The sequence below is a fragment of the Grus americana genome, chromosome 25, assembly GCF_028858705.1.
Source record: "Grus americana isolate bGruAme1 chromosome 25, bGruAme1.mat, whole genome shotgun sequence".
NCBI classification, from domain to species: domain Eukaryota; kingdom Metazoa; phylum Chordata; class Aves; order Gruiformes; family Gruidae; genus Grus; species Grus americana.
The window spans coordinates 5,394,103-5,408,660 of record NC_072876.1 but is presented as its reverse complement, the minus strand read 5'-3'; the positions used below and the strand labels follow the sequence as shown (position 1 = coordinate 5,408,660).

Here is a 14,558-nt window from a genome sequence, read left to right as displayed (position 1 = left end):
CATCTCTGGACCTTCCTGCCCTCCTCTTTCTTTTCTCCAAAGCAAGTGCCTTGGGCCTTGGCACTTCTGCTACCACTCCAGCAGCTCACTCTCCTTTCTTTTTGTCCTCAGACCTGGCTCAAGGGCACCTGCAGCTGGGACACCTGGGCAGGGACTTCCGAGCAGACACCAGCCCCATCTCCCCCTCCGAGGTGGAAGGCCAGTCCCCGATGGCTGTATGCTACCGCAACAACAACCAGCGTCGCTTCTCCATGGAGGCAAGTACCGCTGCAGGCTGGAGCAGGCAGAAGGGACGTGGCAAGTTCTGGCTGTCACCTGCCTGCTGGCTGGAAGAGCCGGTGTTTGATTCACGGGGACCTGGCAGTCTCAGACACGAGCCCTCTTGGGTGCACTGAACATGACTCCCATGGTACCCGACGAAGCCCAGTGCATGTCCCCGTGCACACACACACACCCGCCTTCCCTTTCCTTTAGCTGAGGGTCCCACAGATGCTGCCCCCGTTGCTTTGCCATTAATACCGGCTCTGGTTAGAGAGCACTTCCCCTCGAGTGTCTCTGTACAGTCCTCCTTTCGTCACATGTGTTCACCACCCGCTCTTTGGGCCCTCTCCGCAGGACGTCAGCAAGCGTCTCTCCCTGCCCATGGACATCCGCCTGCCCCCTGAATTCTTGGAGAAGCTGCAGATGGAGAGCCCGGAGTTCCCCAAGCCCCTCAGCAGGATGTCCCGACGGGCTTCCCTTGTAAGTCTGACCGTGCAGAGCGAGCAGCGCCAGGCACAGCATCTCGCTTCCTGCATGCAAGTCCCAGCCAGCAGACGCACGTGCTGATTGCCACCCACCCATGCAGTTGTGCCCTGCTGTGCAAGCTCCCTTGTTCCCCTGCATGTCACTGAGATACACACACACATCCCTGCCCGTGCAAATCCCTTTCTGCACGCTCCCGGTGGCACGCATTCCCCCCACCATGCACATATGCGTCTCTTCCCCATGTCGCGCCTACACACACACACTTGCATACTGCTGCGCAAATCCCCAGACCTGCACATTCCTCCACTCACCTCTGCACATCCCTGACTTTCCTCTTGGCCTGGCTCCTTCCAGATGGGAGGAGGCGGAAAAGCCTCCTGCGGTTTAGCAAGTGCTGGAACCTCTGCTAGTTGAAATGCAAATGCCGATAAATAATGAATTAGCCTTTGCATTAGCGTTGGCATTTCAGTTTCTTTACTGCAGAGCATCAGCATATGTAGGAGCAAAAACCCGGTGCCCTGTTTACAAATGTGCAAGCATGTGTCCTGCTGCCCAGAAGCGCTCAGTGCTACACAGATACAACAGCGAGGTCTCAGCAGGCGTCTTCAGATCTGCCATGCCTGTTCAGGGGGAGGGAGGAGGAAAGGAGAGCTTGCATTTACTTGCCTGTTTCTGTCTAATCAATAAAATAGACACAGCCAGAGCAATGTGCTTTTAATATTCATGGTCTCCTCCATGAATAAGACATGTTCCTGCAGAACTTGCAGTATGGTTCTTGAGGGGGTGTACTGCACCTCAGATTGCAGCAGCCACTTCATTTCCCTGCTCAGGACACGTCTGTTCCCGGGGTATGCAGAGGGTTTGGGGAAGCCGAAACGGAGTAAAAACCACTATGTTCCCCTGGGATTTGCTGGTCCAAATCCAGCCTGCGTGAGCAAGAAAACAGCTTCCTCGCTGCGTGCGGCAGCTTGTGAGAGCTTGGTGGTCTGGGCAGTGCCTGTAGCAAGGAAGAAGCCTTCCTCTGGGGAGCAGGGGAGGCTGCAAGAGCCCCCCGGACCTGGGGCTGCTGGTTCTCCAGGCAGAGCTCTTGGGCACAGCGCAGGGGACTCCTGCAGTGCCTCCCCCAAGGGACCCTTTCCCTGCACAGCCCTTGTCTTTGCCTGCTGATTGACAGCTGTCCATCCAGCTCCATCTGCTGATGGCGAGCGGCATGGCAGGAGCCCGTGGCTCAGGACGGGGGGCAGCGCTGCGGGGCTGGGGGGGCTTTAGCTGGGCTGGAGTCAGAGCTGGCTGCTGGCCTGGGACTGCACCGATGCGAATGTGTTTTCTAGGAGAGCGACAGCGGTTTATTAAGCTTAAGGAGCAATGATTTGCCCTGGGCCTGCTGTGCTGGGCACCACCCCCTGCCCTGGCACACAGATAATGCAAACGAACCGAGGAGGTGTCTCTGTCCCCACAGAAAACTGCAATTTAAATCTGTGGCTTTGCAGCGGTTGCCCTTCTTTCACTGGGTACACGAGAGCAGGTCTCAGCAATACATTGAAGACTTACTGTTCCAAATGGGAAAATGTCCCTTTCACGCTTGATTTGAACAGCACACAGAGAAATGAACGGAGTCACAGTAAAGACCAGGACGTAGGAAAGCACTCGAGAAAGCACTCGAGAAAGCGCTGGGCATCGGCAGTAGAATCCCGTGAGGCTTTTCTGACAAAAAGGGCATCGGCTTTTTGCAAGTCACAGCTCGGCCGCTGCTGGTGGCGTGTCAGGGTGGTGGGTGAGAGGAGAAGGGATTTGCAGGGGCGGCAGCGGGACGGGGCAGCCGTGCAGGATGCAGCTGCCCTGGGGTTCGGGGTGTAGGTGCCGTCCGTTTCGCTTCAAGCAGCCAGTCAGTTGTGGAGATTTCGTGATCGATTGCCTGGTCGCCTGCACGGCTTCTCCAGGAAAGTAATGGACTTTATGTGCTTAGATTAGTTGGGCTGCTGCATGCAAACACCTGCCTTGATTGATGTGCCCCCAAAGCTCTTACTGTCCAGGGTCCTTGACCTTCCTCCCCAGCGGTGAGGCCATCTCTGGATGAGATCCCCCCCAGTGACGTTTTCCTTTCTCTCTTACAGTCAGATATCGGGTTTGGGAAGCTGGAAACTTACGTTAAACTGGATAAACTGGGAGAGGTGAGTAGACTACGAAACCCCTGTAAGGATTTAAATCAAGTTAGAAGGGCAGCTTGCAGTGCAAAGGGCAGACTGTAGCCAAATTTCTTCAATATCTAGCAATTTTTAGACCAGGTCTTTCTATGGACTTCAGACTTGGCCCACTAGCTTCAAATCATCCTTCCCGCGAACATTATGGAGTATATCGGCATTGTTGCACCCTGATAAATGGTCTGCATGGCTTGTATTTCCTCTCTCCCCCCAGGGCACTTACGCCACTGTCTTCAAGGGACGCAGCAAGCTGACCGAAAACCTCGTTGCCCTGAAGGAAATCCGCCTGGAGCACGAGGAAGGGGCACCTTGCACGGCCATACGGGAAGGTGAGGGCAGGAGGGGCTTTTGCCATCACAGCTCTCATGAGCAGTGCTGGGTCACAGGCAGATTTGGGATGGATGGTGCAGGCGGACACGTGTCCCTGCAGTCCCACCAGCAGATCCTGCTGCCCCAACCCACCATGTCCTCGTCTTGCAGTGTCGCTGCTGAAGAACCTGAAACACGCCAACATCGTGACCCTGCATGACATCATCCACACGGAGCGCTCCCTCACCCTCGTCTTCGAGTACCTGGTGGGTTTGGGGGGCTTTCTGTGGGAACGGGGGGATGGCTGCCTTTCTGCAAGCGGGTGATGGGGGCCAAGGGAAGGAGAGGCTGACGTGTGCTTCCCACTGCAGGACAATGACCTCAAACAGTACCTCGATAACTGTGGGAACCTGATGAGCGTGCACAACGTGAAGGTAAGACAGTGCTGCCTGGCAGCCTGTACTCCTGCCTCTCCCCACGTGCGGGGAGCGCACCCTCAGTGCAGTCCAGGGTGTTGCAGGGCTGGGTGAAGCTGGATATTCCTCCTCTCTTCAGTTCAGCTTTCTTACTCTTCCTTGACCTTTGTCAGCCTGCTCTGATGTTCCACCAGCTTTTCTCAAGTCACTGCCACCCTAAATAAAATTACCATGCATGCAGACTTTGTTCATCCCCTTTTCTGGATTGCTGGTGATGGGCTTGAATACTTGTCTACAATGCTTCCCACCCCAGGCCAGCTTCGAGGGGTCTTTCCTGGCCATGAGTTTGAGGCAGACTCATTTTTGGTGCCCGTGTTAAATGCAAACCTCTTCTTCTCCCTACAGATCTTCATGTTCCAGCTGCTGCGTGGCCTGGCATACTGTCATGGGAGAAAGATCCTGCACCGAGACCTCAAACCCCAGAACCTGCTCATCAATGAGAGAGGAGAGCTCAAGCTGGCTGACTTTGGTAGGTGGGCCTCGCTGGGGAAGATGCAGCATTGCGAGGAGGTGCAGCTAGGTGCAGCTCCTTCATGCCCATCCCTTTCCCCCTCAGGACTAGCCAGAGCCAAGTCAGTCCCTACGAAAACGTATTCCAATGAGGTGGTCACACTGTGGTACCGGCCCCCCGACGTCCTGCTGGGATCTACCGAGTATTCCACACCCATTGACATGTGGTGAGCTTCCCGGGGTCTCCGAGACGGTGGATTGGGCATTTCCATCCATCTGCCAGTGCAGCACCACACATGCCCACGGTGTTGGTTACACCAAAGGGTGGTGGGCTCTCCCAGAGGCCGTGCTGTTTTCCATGTCCCCTGGGGCTCAGGGTCTTTGGAGCACACTGTCCACATCAGGGGTGGATAGTTACCTGTAGCAGAGAAGGGACACAGCTCCTGGAGCTCATTTCCCTCTCCAGGAACCTCAGCCCTGGCCAAGGGGTGGTGGGGCATCCATAGGGCTTCTCCCTCACTAATCCCAAGGTCTCTGCTGCTGCTGTAGGGGTGTTGGGTGCATCCACTACGAGATGGTCACCGGACGGCCCATGTTCCCCGGCTCCACGGTGAAAGAAGAGCTGCATTTGATCTTCAGGCTGCTGGGTGAGTCTTCTGCTGTCCCCCAAATCCCCACGCGAGGGCAGTGGCTGACTGCAGGAGCCGTCACTAAGCGCAGCCTCGGCAGCCCGGAGGGAGCCTGCTGGCAAAGCCTTGCAGTGGCGTGGGCAGGCGTGGGCAGGCGTGGGCAGGCGTGGGCAGAGGCTGCCCGCAGCCCCCCCCCAGGCTTGCAGTCAGTGAGGGCGAGGAGCTCCTCGCCGGCTGCCCGGTGGGATGCGCAGGTGAGTCCCAGCCTGACGGGGAAATGGGTGCCCTCTCTGCTGGGAGGACACCGGTGCTCCCATGCATGACGTGCTTCTCTCTGCACCAAATGAGCATGACAGGTTTCCCTCTCTCCCACTCGCAGGAACCCCAACAGAAGACACCTGGCCTGGAATAACATCCAACGAGGAGTTTAAGGCTTACAATTTCACGCAGTACCGAGCCCAGCCGTTAATTAATCATGCCCCAAGGTACCTAATCAAGCGGGGACACATAAGCACGGTGGGCTTGCGCTGGTTGTAAACGGGAACCTGGGGTCACCAGTTTCATTTCCTGCTTGTGGTGCTGGCAGCTTCTGCACGCAGCTGTGCACTGGAGGTCCCAGCTGCCACTTGTCCCTTGCATTGACTATTGCAATGTCTCCTGGGTGCAATAATGCTCCGGTTTTTATTTCCTCCTTCTCTCAGGCTGGACTCAGAAGGCATTGACCTGCTGATGAACCTCCTTCTGGTGAGTGATAGAGAAGTCCAGGTGGATGGCAAAGGGATTTGCTGAAGTGAAGGTACTCTGGCTGCCCTCACACTGATTCTGGAGCCAGGCAGGAGAGGAGCTGTGACTGCAGAATAAGCCACGGCCCTGCAGCTACAGCCTTGTAGATGCTATTCCAAACCACCTCCCATTAAGGACGGTGAACCATCCTTCACCCTGTGTCCTCTCACACCAAGTGCGAGGATACAAACCTGATGATCCGTAAGGTACAACATGGCCGGTGCACTCTTATGGTCACGCAGTGTGTGCTGTCCCTTCTGCACATGCCAACGGCACCGGTAATTGCCTGCACACTCCCATGGTGTGCACAGTGTTTGGACACGCTGTCACCCGCGCAGCATATGAGATTGCTTGGGCACTTACATGTGCAAAGGTGCACAGATGCACACGCACCCTGTACGGGGCCTCTGTGGCGTCTCGCACATGCAGACTGTGTCTCATTGCCTTTCTCTGCGGCTTTGTGCAGTACGAAGCCAAAGGCCGGATTTCGGCGGAGGCAGCCTTGCGGCACGCTTACTTCAAGAGCCTGGGAGAGCGGGTGCATCTCCTGCCTGACAGTAAGTGCTCGCTGTCCTCTCGCCTGGGGGGTGTGGAGCACAGAGCTTCTGTGCAGCCGAGGGTGGGGGTTTGCAGCCAGGTCTCTTCGGGTGCCTCTTGTCTTTGCTCACTCAGAGGTGCTCCTGCAGCAGCGTGGGGTGGGAGCGTGGTGGCTGTGAGAGCAAGAAACAATTTGGGTAGGACAATGTAGTGCAAGAGAAAAGCTCTGATGAGGTGCAGTGCCGCACTTGGGCACTGCCGTCCCTCCCGGCTCTGGGTTTGCAGACCGCTGCAGACAGCTGGACTGACCTCTCTTTCTCTGCCCCCTCTGCCTAGACGTCTCCATCTTCTCCCTGAAGGAGATCCAGCTTCAAAAGGACCCTGGCTACAGAGGCTCGGCCTTTCAGCAGTCAGGTAGGACTGGGGAAAATCATGCTGACCTCTCCCAGGTGGTGCCACGGACCGTGCTGGTACTGAGGTTACTCCCAGTGGGTCCTGCCTAGGAAAAAGCCAAACCTGCTCCCTGCTTTATTCCACAAATCACCCCTGGGGCATCCTTGTCACCTACTGTGGTAGCAAAGTCACATCTAGGTGCCCTGAGGCGCAGCTCCCTCCTGACTGCCGTGGGCTTGTAACCTCCTAACCCAGAGCACCGCAGGGCTCAGCTTCTCTGCGAAGCACCGGTCTGACCTCTCTGACCCATCTCTCTCTCTCTCTTCCTCAGCCCGAGGGAAGAACAGGAGGCAGAGTATATTTTAAACTTGGATCTCGTGTTCCCCTTGTCACCATGGAGATCAAAGCACTGAGAAAGGAGATGGCGACACACTCCCACCCGACCCACCACAGAATTACCGACTCGAGCAGGATGATGCTGAAGCGCCCTCAGCCGCAGGCTCTCCCCTGCCCGTGCCCACAACCACAGCCCCTACCAGCTGCTCTTGATGGACCTGTGGCCTTTTTCTCCTCTTATTTTCATGTTGCCCAAATCAGACGTGAGCTGCCACTCTCTGTGCCGGTGCTCTAGCGAGCAGCTGCCCTGGGCACTGCCCGGAGCGAAGGATCCTGTGCTGGCCCAGGGAACCGCTCGCTGCCCTCGGGGGGTGAGCGAGGCACAAGGAGGTTTTGTGAGCAGAGGGTCGTATCTCCAAAGCTGGGCTGTGGATTGTAGCATTTGGCCCAGGCAGGCATTTCTGAAAATGTACCTTTGCTCAGACAACCTGCTCTGCACCCCCTATTTCTTGGGGACACACTTTGCAGCCACGTTACGAGTTGGGGCATGACCCAGCCTGGCTCTGGAGAGACTGCACCTGAAGCACAAAAACCAGGGCAGCTCTCCCTTATTTGCCCTTGCCTCTGCTTACATAACCCCTTTTTCTCTCCCCAACTTTGGTACCTGAATCCTGACAAGGATGGAGCAGCTGGGAGGAGGGGGCTTCCCATTGCTTCCCCCAGCATCTCCCCCTCCTTGCCACCAGTGCGTTTCCAAATTCGGTCAGCTGGCTGCTCCCTGGGGATGTCCTCAGCTGAGAGCAAGAGCTGGCTTAGCCCGCCCGGGTGCAGGTACCTGCTGGTAGAGCTGTGCAGAAGTGGGGCCGAACGAGCATCAGCTCTGTGCTGCCTCCCGTTGCTGCCCGAGCCCTTCAGCCAGCCTTTCCCAGGCACCGATGGAGCAGCTCCTTTCTCATCACCGAGCCTGCTGTCCCCCCAGCCCACAACCCTCTCTGCCATCGTCACAAGGGGCAGGACGCGGTTCCCAGCCGGAGTCTCAGCAGCGCATCGCCCCCCGTCCCGTCGCTGAGCCCCGCGCGATGTGGGGGCGAGCCGTGCAGCATCTCCGTACCGAAGCGTTGCGCACACCCACCTCAGTGCATTTCTACCCAGAGGAAGGGGGAGAGGTGCCAAACCTCCCACAGCTCAGCTGTGGGGACCAGAAATAGACCCGGAGAGAAGCAAATCATCCCTCAAACCTCATCGCCTGGCCTCTACATTTGTAGCCAGTGCCAGATCGTACCAGCCCTGACTCAGATCGATGCTGCGGGACTGAGGTGCGTGCTTAGATCTGAGCCTGCGTTGCTGGCCGAGGACTGCTCCTGGTGCGTTTTCCCCTCCGTACACTTCAGGAACGTGCCAAATCCATCCTGAGCGAAGAGGCCCTGCTGCACCTCTCCCCCACAGCCTGCAAACAGCCTGAAACGTCTTCAAGCGTGTGAGCGTTACAAGATGTCTCTCTACTGTATAATATTCACATCCTTTTCTTGGCTGTCCCGGATGACTAGTCCTCTCGCCCACCGGTCCTCCAGCCCACGGATGTGGCCAGGACACCCTGGACTTGGCAGGTGCTGGGACTGTCACCTGGCTCTGGGACTGGCAGGACATGCTGATGTCTTAACCCGTCACGCTCCCAGCCTGGGAGGCATTGCTCAGGGGACGGTAACTCTCCATGCCGCTGTTTCCCCATCGAGCCAGGAGTGAGGGCTCTGTTTTCTGCTTTGCTGTGCAGCATTTCTTCTGTGATCCTCAGAAAATGCAAAGCATGAGGATAAACGAGGAGACCCTGGAGCTCCCGAAAGCTTCTGGGCCGACTGCTGCCTGTGCCAGTGCTCGATGCGATGCGCCCTCTGAGCTTCCCCCATCAGACCAAAGCTGTTAATTCGGGTTTGTCCTAGACAAGCATCCAGACGTCTGCATTGTTTGAGGTTTGCCCATCCCTGCTCCGTTCCCTTCTCGGTATGTCCAGCATACAGCAGGCTGAATAGTTCATTAATTGTTTCCATTTGATAGGGAAGTGCATGAATAGCCATCAGCCACCAGTGACGCATTTCACCCTGATGCCAGGGCAGTGTTTTGCCTGGTTTCCTACACCCGGCTCCTGCTGCATGGGGCTTTTCAGTGGGGAGGTTCTCCAAGGGAGGTGTTGGCCGGAGTAAGTCTGAACTCTTACACTGTCATCTTTTCTTTCACAAAGGCATTTTAGACAAGAATTTTCTTGGCATGGGAGGGATCCGTGGTGCAGACTTGCACTTCCCAGGGCAGCCAGCTCCCGTCAGGAATTAGCAGCTCAGCAGGCAGGCCAGCTCACGGACGCAGCATCTCCTGTACCCCCACGGCAGCACCCGCAGGTACACGGGGTGAAGGGTGCCGGCGTGCCCAGGGGACCAAAGCCCCCGCTGCGGTCTGTGAGCACAGATCGGACCAGGGGGAGCAGGAACCCCTTCCACCAGCTCCTGGGAAGCCCATTCAGGACACGTTTGACCTGGTTTTGTGCAGTTTTCTTGCTCGGCGTTACCAGCGCCGTGCACTGAGATTGCCTTGGGCGTAGAGCTCGCTGGGGCAGAGGGTGCCCAGCTGAACCATCCCACTTTCACGCCAGCGGGCAGATCACAGCAGAGCACCCGATCCGGTGTGGTCTCAGCTCTCCCCACATAAGGGAGGTATTCCTGCTGAAGGTCAGGGTCACCTACGGAAACTGCTGGGGCGAAAGGTTGGGAAAAGACCTAGCAATGACCGCGTAGACGGGACTGCTTTGCCCGGGATCAGATAGCAAAGACAAAGGGCCTGTTAGCTGCTGTTTATTCTTTCGTAGCCTTTGCCTTTCCTCCTACAAATCCTTCCTAAAGGAGACACTATTATTTATTAGCCCTGTGCGCTACTAACAGCCCCAATTTAAGATAACCCCTTTTGTTCCACTGCATTTAGTGGATGTTTGATTCCTATTCAGGAGGGCGATAGTGTGTGTAAATATTTGGTGCCCCGCTGAGCCGGGTTTGATTTACAAGCTCCCGTCGCTGCTGCGCTAGCACGTGCTGGCTGGCAGAGCCCCGGGCGTCTGATCTCCCGCGGCACGCTGCCCACCAAAGCCTTCCTGGCTGCGAAGAAAAGGAGCTGCAGGTCGGCAGAGATTAGAGCCCAGAGCCAAATCCCCCTTCTCCGTCTCCTGGATAGTGTTACGTGGGGTCCGGCTGGGTTTAGAGGACAAGAGATCCTTTGGGTGCTCTGGTTTATAAAAGCCCCGAGCCCTCCCGGCATGCAGGGGGAGGAAATCTGCAGCAAAGCTCCCGCTGCCGATGGCATCGCTCCCTGCCTGCTCCGGCAGCTCATCCCCAGGCAGGCTTTCCCCAGCTTTTGGAGCACCAGCCAGCTCCCAAGTTGGATTTTTTTAAAGTAGCACTAATGAAAATGCTGGGAATGTCTGTGGCTCTCCGGCATTTTTTTCATTTTGTGGGTTCTCCCATCCACCGCTTTGCGGAGTAGCTGGCACTCCTCGCAGATGGGGAGTTTTGACAAAAGGAAACTGTTGCTTTGTCTTCCAGACATTTTTCTTGCAATTTTTTTTTTTTTTTTTATACCAGTTCTGGTGGAAAATGGAGTTTTGGCTGTGCCCTCAGGAGAGGCTGTATTCTTTCATCTCTCCAGCTGATAGCTAGTTACAGAAATGTAAGTAAATAATGTGTAAAGCAAGGTCCATGTTACAGGACAACAATAAAACTTGTAGGCAGAGCTATTTAATTTCACCCTCTCCATACACACATGCACACGCCTTTCCTGGCCCAGCCGGTTGCCAGATCTATGTTAAGATTTTAAATAACAGAACTACATTGTGTCTTGGAGACTAAGGACAAAATAAGTAGATTTTTTCCTCTCCCTTACACACATTGAAAAAAAAAAACAACAAAAAAACAATTAGAAAGCCATTTTCCCAAGCTTCTCAAATGTTTTGTTTGGTTTTTTCCCATGACTTATCTTCAGTCAGAAATCAGGCTGGCATAAAACGGGAGCCCAGAGCTCCCGGGAGCAGGCTAGGAACAGGCAGGTGGGAAAACATTAGAGAAACAGTCTGACCCGCTGGGTTGAGTAACATAACGCGTTTAGTGCGTGTGTCCCGGGGCATGGGGCAGGGACCGGCCCTGGGGCTGGGAGCCTGCCCAGCCTTACGTGGCCAAACCGCTTGCACCCGTGTCAGTCTGGTGTCTCGCAGCCCCGCAAGCCCGGGTTTGCTCAGAGCACGGAGCCAGCGATGGCTGAGCGGGTGCTGCAAGGGCCGTCGGGTCTTGATCCCGAAATACCTGGGGTTAAAAGTGACGGGATGTCACCTGCCGAAAGCCGAGGTTCTCTGCCTGACCGTGCTGCTCCGGCCATGCCGCGCCGCTGTCCTGTCCCTGTGTGCTTGAGTCTTGTAAGAAATACGTTCGGATGTGCCCTTAGCACCCCCCCACTAGCGATTTCTGGGCACAAACACTGAGAAACCCACTTTCTGGTTTCTTCATTGCCTTCTTTCTTCCCCAGCATCGTGCTTGTCCTACAGCAAGAAAAACAGATCCAAGCGGCCAGGATACGCATACTGTGAATGTTCTCTGATGTGATTCATTTGCAGAATACCGATAATATATTTAACTAGTGTTGTACAAATGAAAGATGCGTTTTAAAAGAAGTGATTTTAAAGATTTATTCCAAAAGAAGCAATGATTTTTTTTATAGAAAGTTTTTCTGGAATAAATGGAAAGGTAAAAAAAAAAAAAAAAAGAATAAAAGATTGTATCCATCTATCAATCTTGTGTCTGAATGTTTTATAAGAATATTTCAATTTTTGTATTTCAGATGTGACATGGGCTATTTTGTGGATGTGCTCATTTTATCGCTAAGGCTGATATTACAGTTGTATTGTGAACGCTCCAAAGCCAAGATTGGACAATAAACTTTATTGAATACAGGATAGTTTTGTACAGGATATAATTTTTCTCTCTTTTTTTTTTTTTTTTTTTTTTTTTTTTTAGTAGGAGAAGGATCCGCTTTGGTTTTCAATTTCAGATAGGTAGCACTGATGTCTTGGGCACGCAGGTCCCTTGGCAGGATCCCAGGTGGTGAGTTGCTCCGTGGTGGGCATGCAGGGGAGGCAGGCTGCCGTGCCGTGCTGTGCCGTGCCGTGCCGTGCTGTGCCGTGCTGTGCTGTGCCATCTTTGTGCCTTCCCTCTGTCATTCCCCACAGCTGCCTTCTGTGCAGCTCCAGGACTCCTTTCGTTTTCACTCCTGCTAGCGGGATGTTTTTTGGCTAGCTCTAGTAAACTCCCAGGCGCAGACTTAGTGCAAAAGGAGTTTCCCTGAGTTACCTGACCTTTGCAGGGAGTTGAAACCCAAGACCTCAGAAACTCGTGTGCAATAGGAAAATGGTTCTATGGGCCCTTGCATGGATCCTAAGGCCCTAAACAAATATTGCCATAAGCCTATCAGGCAAATAAAGCACAGAGCTGACGTGCCCAGCCCATGGTTGCAAAGCAACTCAAGGGCAGAGCTGGGGAAGGGACAGGGGAGCCCTGTTTCCTGCAGCTCTAGCAGCTAAAAACCTCGCTGAGCTCGGGGCTATTCAGCCCAGCAGTGCCCTTTGCATCCCTGCTCTCTGGCCCATCAGTGCTGAAGAGAAGCTACGGCCACCCGCGTCGGGGGGACCTGGGGAGAGCCAGGGACGGATTCCGGGGGGGGACCTGTGGGATCTTTGGGGCCGGACCCGTGGCGTGAGCCCACGGACAATGGGCGGCTGGTTTAGGGAGGGGAGCGATGCCCTTCATCCCCCGCCCCAGGCTGCACCTCCAGCCAGCGCCCAGCCTGCCTGAGTCACGTTCAGGCACTGGTGTGGGCAGATCCCCAGTAACAAGCTGTTTGCCAAACCAGTTCCTCCATCTGCTGCTCTCATTCCTCCAGTCTCGCGGCGGTGGCGGCTGCCTGCGCTGGGTCCGGGGGAATGCGGCCAAGCAGCCCCAGCCTGCATCCCTCATGACCGGCATCCAGATGTTCCCAGCTGCCCAAATAGCCGTGCCCTCCCCGCTCCGTGTCGCTTCGGGGCATCCTCCTGCCTCACGTGGATGCTCAAGCCAGGTCACCCATCGCTCCCCGGGTCTCTCAGCGTATCTGCAAAGCGGGGACGATACTTGCTGCCCTCATCGAGATTATTTGTGTGTCATTAAATTCCAGGTGCGTTTCGGGAGGCTCAGCCTGGTCGTTTCATCGCAGCCCGCCCTCCCCTGCTGCAGTTTTAGTGCAGTAAAAGAGGAAGCACATTGATTCCAGCTAAATCGGAGTAGGTGTGTGGATTATTTCAGTTGGACGGTAGGAAAACGTGTAGGTGAGCGCTTCCTCCTTTTAGACAAGCGTTACAGGATCTGTAATAACTGGGCCAAGATCTCAGGCTAATGTTTGACCTAGAAGTGGAGCCAAGCTTTCCAAATCACACGGCGTGTTTTGAAACTCTTGACCCCGAAATACATGAGGTGAACACCTCTCGTGTGCTGCCGTTCCAGCTGCCCAGCACATTCATGCTGGGTTGCTGAGCATCTTACATGCAGCCTAGAATAATTCAACCCATCGTATGGAGAGTTTACCCGGTGTTGTAAGAAGCATCGTGTCTTTTCTCAGTAAGGTTCAGGGGTTCAGGGTAGTTGTTTTCTTATCTGCCCAACCTTGCTTGGTGGTGGGTTTTTTGGGCTGAGTTACAACTGTTGAAAGGCATCGGCGCTCCCGCCTCCAAATCTGTGTGTAGCTCTTCGGCCCGTCACACTGGTGCACGTGGTTGCTGGGATAACGTGTGGGGGTTTCTGAGGGTGTCAGCCCAGATTTGCCCTTGGTGGTCTCTTGGCAAAAGAGGGACAGAGGGAAAACTGTTGGACAGTATCTCAGTCCCAGGCCCTCGGCCACAGCTGCCAACCCAAACACTGGTGAAAGCCTTGAAGGAGCCTGTCCCCAGGCACCTGCTGTCCCACCCCCCCGTGGGGCCTCAGCTGGAGCCACCCCTGGGAAACCTTTAGAAAAACCACTACTAGAATTGAATTTTCCCACTGTGTTGAGTCTGGGCTAGGAGAAGTGATGCCAGCATCACAACAGCAAATCTGAACAAAATCTGGCTCCTGGGTTGAAACTCTATAGAGTAGTCACTGCAAGGGTGGATCGATCATGTTAAAGAAGCAATTGCTCCACTGGCTGAAAAGATTAACTGATATAGTCTGAAAAAACCTGCTGTGCCTCTTGCTGCCCCAGGAATGTGTCAGGGCACAGGAAGCAAAAGGAAGGTGTTTCTCAAATGCTTGTCAGATCTTTTTGAGCAGCAATGGCATGCACCAACTGACGCTGCTGGCTGTGATCATGCTTCTCTGCTGTTCCTTCATTCATGATTTCACTTTGCAGTTTGCAGCAAGTGCAAAAATGTGGGTGTTTAATTCATTGCAAGTACAACATTGATTTCAGTTTGGAAAACAGCCTAAAGTGCCTCCTCGTGAAGCTAATTCTGGTATTGCATATACTCATAGTCCTGTGGCTTGCATTTTTATGAGCTACCTCTGAGGATCTGGGTTTCAGTATATGGAGCCAGAAAGGATCTGTGTGTTCTTATGCTGACTAACCCACCTACGCTTCATTTCTTATTTGCAAGCATATCTTGCACG

General features: G+C 54.7%; 1 protein-coding gene across 1 annotated transcript in view; it reads left to right on the top strand.

The window, feature by feature from the left end:
• CDK18 (cyclin dependent kinase 18) overlaps positions 1 to 11,675 on the top strand; it is a 40,340-nt gene extending 28,665 nt beyond the window's left edge. The window contains exons 3-16 of the mRNA XM_054804075.1: positions 112 to 257; positions 616 to 741; positions 2,862 to 2,918; positions 3,163 to 3,277; positions 3,429 to 3,523; positions 3,629 to 3,691; positions 4,079 to 4,202; positions 4,290 to 4,410; positions 4,733 to 4,830; positions 5,192 to 5,297; positions 5,514 to 5,556; positions 6,062 to 6,152; positions 6,469 to 6,546; positions 6,857 to 11,675. Of these exons, the coding sequence (XP_054660050.1) occupies positions 112 to 257; positions 616 to 741; positions 2,862 to 2,918; positions 3,163 to 3,277; positions 3,429 to 3,523; positions 3,629 to 3,691; positions 4,079 to 4,202; positions 4,290 to 4,410; positions 4,733 to 4,830; positions 5,192 to 5,297; positions 5,514 to 5,556; positions 6,062 to 6,152; positions 6,469 to 6,546; positions 6,857 to 6,891 (1,298 nt within the window). The 3' untranslated portion in view covers positions 6,892 to 11,675. The remainder of the gene's footprint in view (positions 1 to 111; positions 258 to 615; positions 742 to 2,861; positions 2,919 to 3,162; positions 3,278 to 3,428; positions 3,524 to 3,628; positions 3,692 to 4,078; positions 4,203 to 4,289; positions 4,411 to 4,732; positions 4,831 to 5,191; positions 5,298 to 5,513; positions 5,557 to 6,061; positions 6,153 to 6,468; positions 6,547 to 6,856) is intronic.
• The last annotated feature ends 2,883 nt before the right edge of the window (positions 11,676 to 14,558 follow it).